Source organism: Astatotilapia calliptera, chromosome 9 (genome assembly GCF_900246225.1).
Source record: "Astatotilapia calliptera chromosome 9, fAstCal1.2, whole genome shotgun sequence".
Taxonomy (NCBI): Eukaryota; Metazoa; Chordata; class Actinopteri; order Cichliformes; family Cichlidae; genus Astatotilapia; species Astatotilapia calliptera.
In genome coordinates, this window is record NC_039310.1 from 640,454 (window position 1) to 658,672 (window position 18,219).

Below are 18,219 nucleotides of genomic sequence, written 5' to 3' on the forward strand. Positions count from 1 at the left end.
TTTTTGGACAAAGTTTGTGTTTTTTCCATTGTTTAAGCACTGCTTCCAGCCAAGAGTGATACCATATATGCCCCATAGCTGCAGAAAAGGCTAACATTGTTATCTTTTTACAAAAAAACAGCTGAACATGAGAGGTTTTTGGACAAAGTTGGTGTTCTCCATTCTTTAAGCACCGGCACCGTTTCAAAAGTACCGGTTTGGCACCGGTATCGGATAAAACCTAAACGATACCCATCCCTACTCCCGAGGGAATAATAAAGTTAAATTTAATTTAATCTAATCTAATAACTTTAATCTCAGCCAAACCGATTTACTCACGAACAAATAAAACACTGAAAAAGTCAAACAATAACATTTTTAAGTTATCAAAGTGACTTATATATCATGCTTAACCCGAGTAGCGAAAGACCGCAGGGTTTGAAGACGATGTGTCAGTCGGCTCAGATATTTGAAGTTTACACAGCTACATTCACTCCTGAAAATATGTTAAAAGTTTTTTTGCGACCCAGAAAGAGAAATAAGAGTAATATTAAAACTAAGTTGCTGCTGCCATTGTTAGAGACTGGAATTGGCTGGGCCGCGCTATGAATTCTGCGATATGGTTTTTTGAATTTTGTTGTCTGGGTGGAAATTTGGGAGAAATTCGGGAGAATGGTGGCTCCGGGAGATTTTCGGGAGGGGCACTAAAAGACCACGCAGACCACGCCCCACCACAGATTGATTCACACTATTTGCTCAAATCCAGCTAAATGCACTCAGACTGACTCGGTGGCGTTTCATAAAACAGATGCACTGAAAGAAAACAAAAAACACTAAAGCAATATCAAATATGGTACTTCATATTTTTCCCATATTATAGTTTTTCTTCTTGGTAAAACCCACTGCTCATCTGGCAAGCAGAGTGTGGTTAGATGGGCCATGCTGGGCACCTAGGAGATGTTATGGTACTGGGCACTGGCAGTTGAACTCTGGTGAAGAATGTCAAAAGGAAAACCGAGTATGCTCCCGTTTGCACACATAAACCTCCTCTCAGCTTCACAGTTCTGCTAAAAACAATGTCCCTAGCTCACTGTATAAAGCAGATATTTATGTAACTAGTTGAGTATTTTGCTTACACATCAGTACAGCGAGTACTTCCATTTGCTGAATTGAAAAAGTAAATACCACATTTATAACTCTGACCTTATTTTATAGTTGGGATTGAACTGAACATGTTATAATTAATGTTGTCTTAAGACCTGGTTGTCATTTTGTTTGTTGGGATGTAATTAATAAGAGGAATTAAGTCCACGTGCCATCTTGCATAACCGTCCATCCATCCTGACCTTTCTATGTTGTTGTTCTTATTATGAAATGAAATGTTAATGTGCTCATTGACCCACGGGTTCATATGGGCATTTGCAGCTTTGACTGGCTGTTTAGCTATTCAGTGGCAATCTGCTGAAGCTCTTGCTGTTTATGACTTTGAACTAACGCCTCATTTTCTCTGTCTGCTGATGTTGTGTCTGTGTGTAGCTGCCCATCCTGGTCTCATCTGTGGTGAGTCTGTACTTCCTGGAGTGGACGGATGTGTTCAAGCCAGTGAAGTCTGGCTTCAACTGTCATGACCGCAGCCTAAGCCTGCCCTACATTGACCCTAACCACGAGGTCATCCCCTTCCTGATGTTGCTCAGCCTGGCCTTTGCTGGACCTGCCATCACAGTAAGGCTTCACACTTGACAACAGCCTTATTTTAAGTCTTGAAACAGTGCAAAATAGCCTTTAGCAGTCATTATGGAGGTGCTCTAGTCTTAGATTTTATAGTATAAACACACAACCATTGTAAAATGTAAATTAGAAAGAAGGGGAAGAGATCTGCATTTTTTCCTCTGGGTGTCCGTCATCTTTATCACAAATCAAATTACCAGAAAAGCTCTGAGAAAACTGTCAAAGCTAACAGGCAGTGAGACTCCAGACCTGGACAACTCAAGTGCAGGACTCGGGAGATTACAGCTCAGTGCATTTATTTACAGTGAAGTTATTTACAGTTACCTTTGCAGTTATTTATTTGTAAAACATGCTTGGAATCGTATGATTTTCGTTCCACTTCTCACGTGTGCACCACTTTGTGTTGGTCTTTCACGTGGAATTCCAATAAAATTGATTCATGTTTGTGGCTGTAATGTGACAAAATGTGGGAAAGTTCAAGGGGGCGAAATACTTTTGCAAGCCACTGTATGTACGACAGTTACAATACAATACAACTTTATTTATGTAGCACAAAGACCAGAGGTACATCAAAGTGCTTCTCAATAATACAATAGTAGGAAACTAAATTAAAATTACATAAAATTGAAATCACTTAAGGAAGTGCAAAATACACTACCAGATGAAACAGAGCGCTAATTACTCGGCAGTGCTAAGTTAAATAAATAAGTTATTGATCGTAATTTAAAAGATTGAATGAATTCAGACACGGGAATATCAACTGGAAGATTATTCCAGTAATGCAATAATATAAGTTAAGATTGCATACAGGTGCGATTGGAAAATGCAATGAATACTACCTGATAAAAACACCAACTAGTGTCAGAGTTCATGTGGAAGTGGGGGTGGGGCAGTCAGTGAAAGGGCGGTGTTGGATTCGGAGGGAGGAGCTGGATACAGGTCTGGAGTTCATGTGTGTGAGAGTCGAGAGGGACGGAGCAGGGCGAGACTTCAGCTTCCTGACAGCCTGATGGACGAAGCTGTCTCTCAGTCTGCTGGTTCTAGCCCGGAGGCTCTGGAGTAGCAGGAGCACGGTTTTAACTAACCGATTAGCTCGATGATCCAGTGAATACAAAGTCTCAGCAGCTACTTTAAGTAGTGGCTTCTTAATTAGATCATTAGGTGGGTGATTGGAGCAGGTGTGTTCGGCCACAGACGGGAACCTGTGATGAGTCCCGCCCACAAACACATACAAACAAGAACAAGGACACAAGGAAAAAGAGAATGTCATGAGGGACCATGACCAAAAACAGGGTGAGGACATCTAACAAAGCTGAAGTCACAGAAAACTAAGAACTAAAGTCACAAATAACAATACAATAAAAAATCATCTTAAGACAACAAGAAGTTCAGGGAAATGCAGAATAAAATTATTAACAGAAAAAAAAATAATACAGAACTCGAACACATAATATATCAATAAAGAGCTGTAAAAGCTGCTAATAATAAAATGCTCAAACAGATTTAAGGAAGGATCATGTCAGTTAAACCTCAGTTAAGTAGCAGAAGTGTTGATGAAATTAACAGGCATGAATTAACATGTGTGCTAGAGTGGCAACAATGAGACAACCCCCAGGACAATGTTAAATTGTCTCTGATCAAGGAATCAGAAACTGACTTCATGAGGGGGGCCTGAGGGCCCAGCGTACTCTAGTGGGTGCCTGTGAACAGCTGAAATTACATTATTTGGAAATGGTCCAGGAAACCTTACCAACTTTGATTCTACAAGTTTTCTTCTTAGATCTTCACTGAGTTCATTGGAGTTCAAGGTTCAAGGCTCAAGGTTCTTTATTTGTCACATGCATAGTTAAACAAGTATAACACACAGTGAAATGTAGCCTGACACGCTCCTCGGCATTTGCAAAAAGGGGGGGGGGGGGGGTAGAGGAAGAACATTATATATATAGTATATACATTAGGTGAATGTGCAGTAGTAGCAGCAAGCAGGTGAATTCTGTGCATTAAGTGAATTAAATAAGAATAGACAATCTGACTATTTTACAGGATAGACAATATAAACATATTTAAAATTAAAGGAATTTGAAATGTACATTGTTCCTTGGTTTAGTGTCTGGAAGAGTCCTGTCTCAGTCAATTATAGATGATGTGAGAGGGCGGGTGTGTGTGTTTAGGGCACGGATGGCTTGGGGATAGAAGCTCCTCTTGAGTCTCTCTGTCCTTACCCGGATGATGCTGAACCTTCTACCAGATTGCAGAAGTTGGAACAGTTTGTTGCCTGGATGGGACGGGTCCTTCAGTATCTGCGCTGCTCTAGTCCGGCATCTCCTGGTGTAGGTGTCCTGAAGCGGGGGGCAATCCTGCAGCAGCGTTCTGCTGTACGGATCACTCTCTGGAGAGCTTTTTGGTCCTTCACACAGCTGTTCCCAAACCACGATGTCATGTTCTGTGTGAGGATGCTCTCCACAGCGCCTGTATAGAAAATCCTGAGGATCTTTGGAGAGACCCTGAACTTCCTCAGTTGTCGTAGGTGATACAGGCGCTGCCTAGCCTTTTTGGTCTGGACCTGAATGTGGGCAGCCCATGTCAGGTCTGAGGAGATGTGGACACCAAGATACTTGAAGGACTGCACCCTCTCCACTGGAGCTCCATTGATGATAATGGGCTTGTAGTCTCTGTGCTGACTCCTTCTGAAGTCCACCACCAGCTCCTTGGTCTTGCTGACGTTCAGCTGGAGGTGGTTGTCCTGGCACCATGATGCCAGATTCTTCACTTCATCCATGTAGGCCGCCTCATCGTTGTTGGAGATGGCACCCAACACCACTGTGTCGTCAGCAAACTTCACAAGGGTGTTGGAGCCGTGGGTGGCCACACAGTCTGAAGTGTAGAGGGAGTAGAGCAGTGGCGAGAGGACACATCCCTGAGGTGCTCCTGTGTTGATGGTGATGCTGTTAGAGACGCATCTATCCACCCTCACCACCTGAGTTCTGCCAGTGAGGAAGTCCAACACCCATGCACACAGACGGCTGTTAAGTCCCAGATCCCTCAGCTTTGTGAACAGTCTGCAGAGCACTATTGTGTTAAACGCTGAACTGTAATCAACAAATAGCATTCTCACATAGTTACCCTGTTTCTTGTCCACGTGGCTGAGAGTGGTGTGTAGGACGTGGGCGATGGCATCCTCTGTGGATCTGTTGGATCTGTAGGCGAACTGCAGCGGATCTGTGGTGTCTGGGATGGAGGAGGAGATGATGTTCTTCAGCAGCCTCTCAAACACCTTCATTACTACCGAGGTCAGTGCAACTGGCCGGTAATCGTTCAGGGATGAGGGTTTGCTGTTCTTGGGCACAGGGATGATGGTGGATCTTTTGAAGCATGTGGGGACCACAGACTTCGCCAGGGACTCGTTGAAGATGTAAGTGAACACACCTGCTAGCTGGTCAGCACAGCAGCGCAGCAGACGGCCGGTGATGCCGTCTGGCCCCGCCGCTTTCCTTGTGTTCACTCTCCTCAATGCCGCTCGGACGTCATGCTCCGCGATGCTGGTCACCGGTCTCTCGCTGATGACGTCACTGTCCTCGGTAGTCAGGCGGTAGATAGCATTAGTGAATGCAGAGTCAGCATTGTTCTGAATTCTGTCCACTACCAGAAAATCCTTGGCTTCAAAGTGGCTTCAAAGTTTCTCCATCCATCCATCCATCTATCCATCCATCTTCTTCCGCTTTATCCGGGGCCGGGTCACGGGGGCAGCAGCCTAGCAGGGAAGCCCAGACTTCCCTCTTCCCAGCCACCTCCTCCAGCTTATCCGGGGGAACACCAAGGCGTTCCCAGGCCAGCCAAGAGATATAAGCTTTCCAGCGTGTCCTGGGTCTGCCCTGGGGCCTCCTCCCAGTGGGACATGCCCGGAACACCTCACCCAGGAGGCGCCCAGGAGGCATCCTTGTCAGATGCCTGAACCACCTCAGCTGGCTCCTTTCGATGTAGAGGAGCAGCGGCTCTACTCTGAGCCCCTCCCGGATGGCTGAACTTCTCACCCTATCTCTAAGGGAGAGGCCAGCCACCCTTCGAAGAAAGCTCATTTACACCGCTTGTTTCCGCGATCTCGTTCTCGTCATTACCCACAGCTCGTGGCCATAGGTGAGGGTAGGGACGTAGATCGACCGGTAAATTGAGAGCTTCGCTTTTACACTCAGCTCTTTCTTCACCATGACAGACCGGTGCAGCGTCCACATCACTGCAGCCGCAGCACCAGTTCGTCTGTCGATCTCCAGCTCACTTCTCCTATCACTCGCGAACAAGACCCCAAGATACTTGAACTCCTCCACTTGGGGCAGGAACTCATCCCCAACCCGGAGTGGGCACTCCACCTTTTTCCGGCTGAGAACCATGGCCTCAGATTTGGAGGTGCTGATACTCATTCCCGCTGCTTCACACTCGACACTAATAACTGCTGTCATATCGAGTGAAAAAAATACAACATGCTTTTTTTACATAAATATTGGTACAATAAGTGGTGTAAAGTGTGTAATATAAAGTATTGAATGAATGTGTTTGAATGGGTGAGTGCAGCTTATAGTGTAAAATGACTGAATTGCCAGTAAGTGTAGAAAAGTTCCGTATATAAATATCAGTGCCATAATATTTAGACACAGTCGTGTAAATCTGATGTAGAAACCTGGTTTGGATATAGGGCTGGGACAACGCGTCGACGTAATCAATTACGTCGACGCAAAAAATACGTCGACGTAAAAAAATCTGCGTCGATGCGTCGTCACTTTCAAAAAAAGACATGGCGGCAGCGAGTAGCGGAATCATGAGTGAGGCAGTTGCAGTCAACTTAAATCACTCCACCCGAACACGCAGTTCTACAGTATGGGGATATTTTAACAGAAAAGGAAGTGATTCAGTCATTTGCCGACTTTGTAAGGTGGAAATAGCCTATCATAAAAGCACGACGGCTATGCACCAGCACCTCAAACGACTGCATCCAGGAGCAGCTTCTGCAAAGGACAAACCACCGTAAGTTTTCAACTTTTTTACTAACGCTAGTTTTTACCCGTTAATTCATCCAGACCCCCCCACGTAGACGTACACTCACTCATAGACACAGAGATAAACACCCAACCTCCGTAAATGCAAAACTCATTTAAGCTGCTGAGCAGTAACATATAGCAGTTGCTGTTGTTATTGTTTTTTTGGTTTGTGGCCCATGCTGGCGAAATGAGTCTGAATGCACGCAGGCTGATTATCAGAATCGGCGAAAGACAAAAATGTGAGACAGCGAATTGGCTGCAGGAGAAATGTTAACAAGGATAATGCACCACCTGCTAAACGTAGCCGTCGTGGACACTGTTACAACATTGTTAAAGTGCTTGCAAAAGCAAAATGACAATGAACTCTTGATTTGTCAAATTTAATGTGTTTCATCCTATTTGAACGCTGTTTTTATACATAATGCTTCTCCAGCTTGATCTTATAGGTCAAAGTTATGCCATCTAATGACTAGAAAGCAGTGCACCAGTAAAGGTGCCATCAGCCCTGGGTGTTTAAACGTTATCTTTTCCAGCCATCATGATTACTGCATATCATATGTTCAACATTGGGGATTATCATTAACCTCTTACTGTTATGCTATGAAAGCACATGGCATAACAGTATGTGTGTATATATCTATCTCAACCAGATCCTTATCAAATTATTTTGATATTATGCTTTCCATATGATTATTTTGTAATTATTCGAATTCATCTGTGTGCTGTGTGTGATTTATGATTTCAGGAATAAACAGAAAAGTCTGGAGGACTACTGTCAGAGAAGAAGTATACCATGCACCCCCCAGGGGGTGGCTGTACTTACTGAGAGCGTCTTAGCTATGATTTTAAAAGACAAGAGACCACTTGCTGTGGGTGAGGGATTGAAAGAAATGCTGACCACTTTCCAGCCAGGTTACACTCTGCCGTCTAAGCGTCATTTTACAAGCATGATGGAGAGAAAGTATGAAACTTCAGTGGAGAAACTAAGGAATGAACTAAAAAAAAAAGCCTCCAAAACATCCAAAATCTCCCTTACCACTGATGCTTGGACAAGTCTGGTCACAGAGTCCTACTTAGGGGTAATTTCATTATTTGTTCAAAGACGCCATTTCTGCTGTTTGTATATTATTAATTTTTTGCTATGATTTCCTTTGTTATATTTGTTTTGCAAAACATTTAATTTTTTGTTTAAAACAGAAGATTGTAGTACAATGTTATTGTGGATTTTGTTTTGTGAATGAAGAGCACTTTTTGGCAGAAAGCAAAGTGAATGTTACATTTTGTTTGTTTAAAGACACCATTGTTGCTATTTATTTGAAATGTTTTGTTAACTTTTCCTTAATTTTATATATGTTTGCACATTTCATTTCTTGTTAAATGCTATCTCTATTGTATTGATTGTACGACCTCTACAACTTTATTTTGAATTTTTTTTTATTAAAAGGTCTTCAAATGAATAAATTTGTGTTTTTCATTTATATACATAAATTAGTAAATGTGAAATTGCTATACAAGTCAAATAATGGGGGAAAAAATCGTTAATCGAATCGAAATCGAATCGGATTGAAAAATGAATCGTTAGATTAATCGATGCATCGAAAAATTAATCGCTAGATTCATCGATTAGGAAAATAATCATTTTGCCCAGCCCTATTTGGATAATTTACTTCTATGCATCTCTGAGTCTTTGGACGTGTTGGTTACTTTCACAGTAAGTTTTATAGACTTTTAGATATCATCACTGTAAAAAGCATAAAACTTAAAACACCTTGGAAAGTAATTAAACTTTGCAAACATAAATTCCCGTATGAAAAATTTGCAAGAGAAAAATGTGGTGTACATTTCTCTCTGGTTTAGAGTGGGTCATGTGTCCAGGGTCAGTTTTGATAATATGCACATCACTGGAGCCCCCCTCTCCCTCTCCCTTTTGCACCTGTCCAATGCTAAATAATCTCTAAATATTTATTTTTTCCATCCTTCTGGTTCTGCAAAGATGTGTAATCCCATGCAGAGTGCATTTGTGTGTTAGCTACGTGGCTGGGTTTATCCGAGAGCTTTGAGTGGAATCCAAAGAACAAGCTGTGGCACATTGCTCACATAAAGCAGCCAGTTCCTGTTCATGTTCTCAAACTGGCTGATTATGTCAGAACCACTTTGGCAGAGATTTATAGTCTGAATTTTCTGAGTGTCTCCTCCTCTGTGAGCAGACGTAACAGGTGAGTTGTTGTGTTGACAGATAATGATTGGAGAGGCCATCCTGTTTTGCTGTCTGTCTCGGAGAAAGCTCGGCGGTGGCGGTGAGGCTAACATCAACGCAGCTGGCTGCAACTTCAATTCCTTCATACGCAGAGCCGTCCGATTTGTTGGTAGGTTGATTTTTTTAAACTGCACACTTACTCATGTCACATAAAGGCAGTCCATGGTAGCCAGTTAAGAATTCTAGTACCTTTGTGGTGACACTTTTTTCCTTATGGGAGCTCAAAATGGGAATTTTACAAGACTCCCCAATTTATTCATATACATGCCGTTTTTTTATTCTATGCCATCAAGTGCTTTATAATTATTTTACGCACACTCTCGATACATTGGGAGGTGCCCAAGGGTACTTGGGCATTCCGAGTGGAGCAGCAAGGAATCAAACCATCAAACCTCTGATTAGCAGACCTGCTCTACCCTCTCTGAGCCACAGCCACCTCTATGTGTGCATTTTATCTGCTAACAGTAAAATTACTATTATCTCAATGGATTCATGCTTTTCGTTTTGGTTTTGCTTTATTAGCATTGGATATTAAAACTGATTCAGTCTCTAAAGACGATGCATTCATCCACAGTGCTAAACCAAAATCATATAATTCCAGCATTACCCAAAAGTAACAAACACAAACTTTGTTTTTAAACCATTTTTGGTTTGGTCATTACTACATGGTAAATCATCCAAATGGTAAATCATCCAAATGCATCCACTTTATAAATTAGCACATCATCCACATTGCAGTGTCACACTATTTGCTTCACTTAATAAATCCGGCCTGTCATGGTCCTGGGCCATGTTGGCCCAGTGTTCTTAGTTTTCTTGTATGTTTGTATTTTGTTCCCTGTTTAGGTTCTGTTTCCTGAGTTGCCCTGTTGTGTTGTTCCCTGAGTGCTTTCCCTTTGTGACTCTCACCCCCTGTGTGCCCCTCTGTGTATTCATGAGCCCTCGTCCCCTTTCGTGTTTATTCCGTGTCTCCCCTGCCCGTTATGTTGGTGTTCTCCCCGTGCTCTCTCTCCTCCTGTCTGAACCTCTGTACTTCCTGTTTCACCTCTACCGTCAGTGTTGTGTTCACTCCTGCCATGTCCCGTGATTATTATCAGTGTCACCTGTGTTCCCCGTGTGCTCCCACTTCCCTCGTTAACCCTCTGTGTATTTATGTCTGCGTCTCCCTCAGTTCTGTGTCGCGTTTTCCCTCATGTTGTGTGTGTTCTTCCCTGTGTTTCTTGGCGAGCTTTGTATTTAGTTTTCCCAGTTTAGTTTTGTATTTCCTACGTTCTGCCTCTCCAGCATTAAAGCTGTAATTTTTGAGTTCATCCCCGTGTCTGTGAGTTTTGCATTTTGGGTCCTCCTCGTGCCTGCCACACAGCGATCCATGACACGGCCACATAAATACTCTCTCACTCACACAAAGAAAATATAATACATAATACAACACTTCACGGTAATTTTATGGCAAAGTTGTTTGTCGACTGCAGCCTCAATTGTGTAGTTAATTTATTATTCATCGTCATTTTACCCTCCTTCATTTTTGCTATTATTAATTGTTGGACAATTCGTGCGGCGTTGAGAGCAACCATTGAAAAACTGAGCTGAGTTAAACTGGACTGGATTGTGAAGTGATCCAGCGTCAGACTATACCGCGATACATTATTTTGTCTAAATAATACAACCATACAATTTAAACTAAACATTGTAAAATCTGATATTCTCACTCTTTTTCCTCTTGGTAAGCACATATCTCACCATCTATCCTCAGGAGTTCATGCGTTCGGTCTTTGTGCCACGGCCCTCATCACAGACGTCCTCCAACTGATGACTGGATACCCAACACCATATTTCCTAACTGTGTGTAAACCCAATTACACCACCCTAAATGTCAGCTGTGAACAGAACCCATACATAATGGAAGATATTTGCTCAGGGAGTGACCCTGCAGCAATCAACCAGGGCAGGTAAGGAAAGAAAAAACACTCGATATGCTCCACTTTACACTGAAAGACTTGGATTCTGAACACTTTCACGCAAACGACACACAAATTAAGAGTGGATCAGTTTTGTAGTCAAGAAAAATCATTTAACGTGATTCTTTGTGATGCTTTATATCACTAGCTATAAAGTACATTAGCACTCTTAGAGGGGAATATAAGACAATTGTCTTATAAAACAGAGAAAAAAAGGCTTTTTCTTTTTAATATTATTATGAAGTATATCACATAAAGAACAGAGCAGGGATAGATTGGAAAACTTACAGACAAGACAGAGTTGGTAAGAAAAATAATACCAGCAGGACTGTGAATGTGTGCAGTGAATGTGAGGGTGTTAATTTTATTCAGTCCAGGTTTAATGCAAATTAGGAGAGAATTATGACAATAATAATAATTATAGTTCAAGCCAAACATCACCACCAATAATCCCAATCAATAACTACGACCAACAATGACAATAATAACAGTGTCAATCCCAAAATGACTTACTTACCTGGATGACTGAGCATGCATCAAGACAGATAATGACAACAAATTACAACAATAATACCGTTATAAGAAAATTATAGGGAATAACTCAATTGCATGCATCATCAATTCTGCAAAAGTATGCTGGAAGGATGATGACGCTTCTTCAGAAGCTGGACAATGATGCCAGGAAAAGCACGAAGCAACTAAGTAGGTCATTAGAAGAAGAAACAAACTACTGGAGAGAGGAAGATGATCAGGGAGCCAGAAAGAGCCAGAAAGAGACATTCTCTCGTTAAAGAGAATGAGGGAAGGAAAACAGCCTAATTACACACCAGGGAGGGAGAGAGTGTATGAAACAAGTGAATTCAAACACATGACATTAATGAAAACAGGAAAAAAGAACAAAGGGGAAAACACAGATAAGTCAAATGAAAATTCAGTTTGGATTTCATTTCTGCTGCGCTAATAGCAACACAGGCAAAGTCACCACTCTGAAAGACTTTTGTCATTTTGCTCTTTTACATCAACAATGTGGACTTGTGATTTAAATCAAAGGATTTAACACAAGTTTTGCACAAATTGTTTAGATGTATCGCCATTTCAATACATGTCACATATTCCAAAATCAAATGTTCAAAGTAAAGCTTTTAAATATGGATTGTTTTTTAGATCTGGATAAAACACCTTTAGAGTCAATGGCCTGTATTTGTGTAGCACTTTTACTAGCCCTAAGGACCCCATGGCACTTTACACATCCAGTCATCCACCCATCAGTGATGGCAGCTACATTGTAGTAGCTGACCACCACCAGTAGGCACCGGGTGAAGTGTCTTGCCCAAGGACACAACGACCGAGACTGTCCAAGCCGGGGCTCGAACCGGCAACCTTCCGATTACAAGGCGACCTCCCAACACTTGAGCCACGATCGCCCCACCAATGACCACCTTAAATGACCAGCTACAAATATCACACGATACTGTGTTTCCTGTGATTTATCTTCATGCTCGTTTGAATTATGATCAGGTGAATGACTTTCTTTGCCTTAAGAAACTCTTGAGCTGTTTTTGCAATATGAATAAGACTGAAACTGAGAAGAAAGTACGAGCCTGTACACTTCACAACTCATTCTGCTACTTCTATCAGCAGTCACATCAGCAAGAAACATTACTGAAACAGTTCCACCTTGTACCATACATGCCCATGCAATAATGCTGTGATATACTTCAGATCATGAGTGTTCTTTTCCATCTCTATACCTTTCTCTTACCATCCTTCTAGTACAAGTTAATCTTGATTTCCCCTACCCAAAGATTTTTCTTGACTGAGTAGGTCATGTTGTGTGGTCATCATGGTCTTTTGGTGTTGCTGAGTTGGCCGGTGCATTCTTTTTTTTTAACAATGTACCATGTTCTGCCTTTTAGAAGTTACGCTGGATTATACAGTTTTGCACACTGCACTAGAGCTCCCTCTTGTGGCTGATGTGTAATATTGTTTTAAGTGCTTTGGAAAAAGAAAAATAGAGGAAGTCCATCCAAGATGGCTGAACGTAATGCCGAAATATTAAAGTTTTAACCTGATATGGACCTTAAAATATTGTTGCTTTGGACGATATTTGTCTGTAAGAATGAGTGATGATAAAATAATAAAAAAAATTTTGTTTTGTTTAAAAATGGTATGATAATTTGTAAGTTTAGGTGAGATCAACACCAAGGTACCTGTAGCTGTCCACAGTCTCAATGTACCTTGTATGTTCAGTGGTTGCAGTGGAGGATGTTTGTGCCTGTGGAAGTCTACCACCAGCTCCTTGGTTTTTCTAGTGTTGATCTGGAGGTAGTTCTGCTGACACCAGTCCACAAGGCCATGGGTCAGTTTTCATCAGTGATGAGGCCAACTATTGCAGAGTCATCAGAGAACTTCTGCAGGAAGCACTGGGTGGAGTTGTGAGAGAAGTCTGCAGTGTAGATGGTGAAGAGGAACGGAGCCAGAACCGTTCCCTGTGGGGCCCCGTACTGCAGACGACCCTGTCCGACACACAGCCCTGAGTTCTCACATACTGTGAGCGGTCAGTGAGGTAGTGAAAGGTTGTGAAAACTGCATTCCCCAGAATCCTTTGCAGTAGAGATGGAATGTACTCAGGTTTAGCTAGAAAATGAAAAGTTTTTGGGAAGCCATTATATATCTTGCTCTGATGTCAGGTTTTTGTGTTGTACACCCTTTTTTTGAAGTCTCATATGATGACTATTGTTCCTGTCCATTTTCTTGGCTAAGTGCATTTGCTACAACAGAATCCACCATTCCATACTTGGTATCCGTAGCCAGTCTTGGTAATGATCTGGCTGAGTTTGTTCGCCACTTCCCAATCCTCCTGATGAAGGCCCTTCCTGTTGATCTTGTACAGTTCAAGGCATTACAGGATCCATGTGTGAGGCACTGAGTCATAGGCTTTGTTGTAGTCTATTCATGCAGCGCGCAGGTTGGCCAGTCTGGTCTCACAGTCTCAAGTGACTGCCCTGTCTACACTTGTACTGTATTGACTCGGTGTTTAATCATTACAAGACAAAAAATTAGATTAGATACAACCTCCTCTTTTTGGAATCTGTACATGCTTATTCCAATATAAGTAAGACAAGACATTGTAATTCACATGCTTAAAATGGATGGAACCTGGACTTTTCTGGTCATGATTTCCGATACCATACTTATCCATACCCATAGAAAAAGTGCTTGTGTTAATAGGTGAATGAGGCAAGTTCTGTAAAGCTTTGAGTGCTCCGGTGCTTTGGAGTAAAAGAAGCATGTTTCACTTCGCATTACCTCAGTAAGGCGATGTGAAAATGAACAAATATCATCTTAGGCTGACTTAAATGTGCTTTGTTCCCCTTTTATTAAAACACAGAAAAACACGTCACACAAAAATATTGCAAAAGGAAACAGTTGCCTTATATGCATAAAGTATATAAAGTCAAAACGCACATCTCACTTAAAAATTAAGATAGCCAAATGTAAACAAATCAACTTGTTAGAGTCCTAAATGATCACCTTTAAAGTGCTAATAACATCATGTACAGTGAGACAAGCATGGAGAACAGCACTGACTGGGAGAGGCTTTGAACAGACGACATACTCAGTTCAATTCAACATGTACGACTTTAAGAATGCACAATGCACTCTTTACTGTAACATAAGTAATACCACACAAATTCATTATTACCATTTGCATAATGTGCTTCTTCTGCAATAAATAATTTCAACTTGTTCTAGAATATATTTCACCTTCACAACCTGCAATGAAATTGTTGACATATTTTTTTATTAAATACTTTTTAATTCAATCTAATTAATAATAACTTCTGTTGTTGCAGGATGTGGTAATAATCTTCCCTGTGGTATCAAAAATGGTATTCTGTATCAAGTATTTTCCTAGACATTGGCATGAAGTTTAAATATCTAGTAATGTGACAACTAGAGATGGACCGATCCGATATTACGTATCGGTATCGGTCCGATACTGACCTAAATTACTGGATCGGATATTGGAGAAAAATAAAAAATGTAATCCGATCCATTAAATATCACGAAAGCACCTCGCAAAACTTGCAACACGCCGTAACTCACCTCAGAACGTTAGCACGTCGGAGCAGTGTGCATCACGTGATAGAGCGGCTGTGGCATGCGGGACCTGTCGGTGGTCTGGATAGCATGTGGAGCTTCGCTAGCAACCTGGCATTTCATCTCCGACAAAGTTATCCCCGAGAGAAGTAAAGCAAGTGTGTAAGTCCATCTCTGAATGTTTGTAAAGCATTCCCACGTTAAGCTTAACGAGCGACTGCCTCTCGCTCTCCGGCTGCTACTTCAATCATGAAACTGATCAATGATCAGCTGATCGGCTTTTCTGTCGCGAGTCCGTCTCTCTTGTTTGTTTTTGGTCCACTTTGCACCAGAAAGAGGAAACCAGCGGCTGAACAACAGCAGCACGTTTAAGCTTGATCAGCTGTTGTTAGAATGTATTTATTATTACTTTCTACTCGAGGATCTTTTTCTACGTAGCTGACGGCTGGTAACTGTGCAGGGGCGGATCTAGCAAAGTTTAGCCAGGGGGGCCGATAGGGCATTAACTGGGAAAAGGGGGCACAAAGACATACTTTTCTTTCTTATTCTCATTTAAAATGTCGAGCTTTTAATAAATAATTATCTGACACCCAAAGTTTTAATTTGATGTAAAAGGAATAGAAGTCAATTACTGTATATAGTGACTATTAAGTCTAATATATATACCCTAGTAAGCTATAGTACTTTTTCCTTTGGGAAGGTACCATCTGTGCAGTCTGCAATTTTGTTGAAGAAAGATGTTGAATCTATTTAATATTTCTTGAAAAATAATTGATTTCTGTGCATTTTTTTGTCACACTGCATCAAATTAAGGTTGATTACGTCGATTAAGCATCATGAGGTGGAGCGTGAGGGGTGGTTCCCTATTTTTTATTTATTTATTTTTGTTGTTGCTGGGAGTTGGAACCCTATTAGTTAGGTTGCTTAATATTTACGCTAAGTACTCTTTAAAATACCAGAATAGGGAGGATGGTGTAGGTCTAAGTTTATTAGATTGATCAGTATTGCTGAACTATGAAATTTATTTTTTTTGCATACAGGTATAACAGAATAGCTTTAGTGTAGTTGTTGTTTTAAACTTGAGTATGAAGTTATACAAAATGCAGCAAGATATTTAAAAAAAAAAGTTTTGTTGATTAAAAAACACTATATCGGATTCATATCGGTATCGGCAGATATCCAAATTTATGATATCGGTATCGGACATAAAAAAGTGGTATCGTGCCATCTCTAGTGACAACCATAGTCCTTTAAGATGCAGCTATAAAAAAATAGAAGTATTTTAGATGTTAGGAGGGGTATCACTGCATAAATGGATTGGTTCTTATAAAGTGCTTTTCTACTCCACCTGAGTACTTTTTGCCTCATTCACCCATTCATGCAAGCACCAGAGAACAACTTGTAGTTATTTTCTTGGCCAAATACATTTGGTATGCAGACTGGAGCATGCAGGGATTGAACTACCAACCACTAACCTTCTAATAAGGCAGACGACCTGCTTTGCCTCCTGAGCTATAGACACCACATAGCAGTGGGAGGCCTCACATTACAAGGGTGCACAGTCTCGTCACATCTGCTTTGTAGAACTGAACAATAAACACAAACGTTTTTCCTTTTGCTCCCTACATTTTACATAAATATATATTTTCTACTCCTTACATTTTCAAAACAGGCTCACTACTTCTTACTGACCAGTTGGTATAGAAGAGAATAACTCCCCCCAAAATGCAGCATTTATGTCATGAGAACTGCCCTGAGCAGTAATGACAAGAAAAATGATATCCTAGTCATTATACAAGAAGGGAAAAAAAACAATTTAAATTGGAAAACCAACTGGAAAAATCAATTTGTCATCAACATGATTACAATTACCAGTAATCAAGTAACTTGAACAAATACTTGTTTGTACAAAAGATGTACAAAAAAAACAACCACACAATTTCTAGGATGTTATGTGTTTTCAACGGGTACTTTATTTTCAGATGCCATGGTTTTCTTCGTATATGTCCCCTAAGGCTGAAGTATCATTTTCTGATTGTTAATTAGAAAGAAAATACAAAAGCTGAAGCAGAAGAGACAAGTTTCTCTGAAGAGATGGTGAATAGACAGATTTTACAGAATGAACATTACAAACATTTAACCTCTCTAATATTGATCACCACCTGCACTCATGTATATATCATGTATATATCTATCCACTTAGCACTTTTAATTCTTATTCTTATTTTTATATTTGTATGACAGTATGTTTGCACTGAAGCACCGCAGCAATTTCCTAATGTTGTAAACCTGCTCAACATTTGGCAATAAAACCCTTTCTGATTCTGATTGTATCTGACAGAATTTCTTTTAAAGCAGCACAACTGTGTGTATGTGCTGTATGTGTTGTTCTAAGTTTACAACTGGACTTCCTCCCCCTCTGAGAGAGACAGTGGTCTGTTCCTTCCTGCATGTGTTCCAAGAGCCAAAGAGGTGCTTTTTGGACGCTACTACTACGACTGGTTTAAAGGAGGCTTCAAATGATTATTGCACTCCAGCTTTAAATATTATGCATGTCTTTTGTATTATTTATTACGTTTTGTATTGAAACCTCAGTTTTAAACTGACATACATTGTAACACTTGTGTTACAATGAGATTATTGCAGGTATAATTATAATGGTTATGTCAGCACTAGAGTTGACCCACTTCTAGTGCTGACATAAGCTGTGCTATCTGTTTTCAAACCCTTAATGCAATTTGCATGACACCACAGATGTTGCAACTGTGCAACTATGTTTCCATAAATGCACCAACACTTACCAATGTGCACATATGCAGAGTCAGGAGTTAGCATGAGGCTTTAATATCAGGAGCTGTCATAAGTAGGTCATGGATGGAGCAGAGTGAGAAACAAAGCTACAGATTCACTTTCCTTCTGTAGCACTCTGCAGTTTATAACGCTAGCTTAATTTGGTTCTGCTTTGTTTATATAGGCCAGTTTACAACAATAGTAGCCTTAGGCAAGCCTTGTCTCTATGCTTGTATGTGTTTCATTAGTAAACATATGACTGCAATGTTGCAGAGCACCAGTGTTGGGGAGTAACGGAATACATGTACCGCTGTTACGTATTTAAAATACAAAATATGAGACAAAATATGAGTAACTGTATTCCGTTACAGTT

General features: G+C 40.9%; 1 protein-coding gene across 1 annotated transcript in view; it reads left to right on the plus strand.

Moving 5' to 3' along the window:
- Positions 1–18,219, plus strand: part of plppr4b (phospholipid phosphatase related 4b) — a 54,686-nt gene that overhangs the window by 27,262 nt on the left and 9,205 nt on the right. The window contains exons 2-4 of the mRNA XM_026179590.1: positions 1,516–1,701; positions 8,974–9,103; positions 10,748–10,943. Coding sequence (XP_026035375.1) covers positions 1,516–1,701; positions 8,974–9,103; positions 10,748–10,943 — 512 coding nt within the window. The remainder of the gene's footprint in view (positions 1–1,515; positions 1,702–8,973; positions 9,104–10,747; positions 10,944–18,219) is intronic.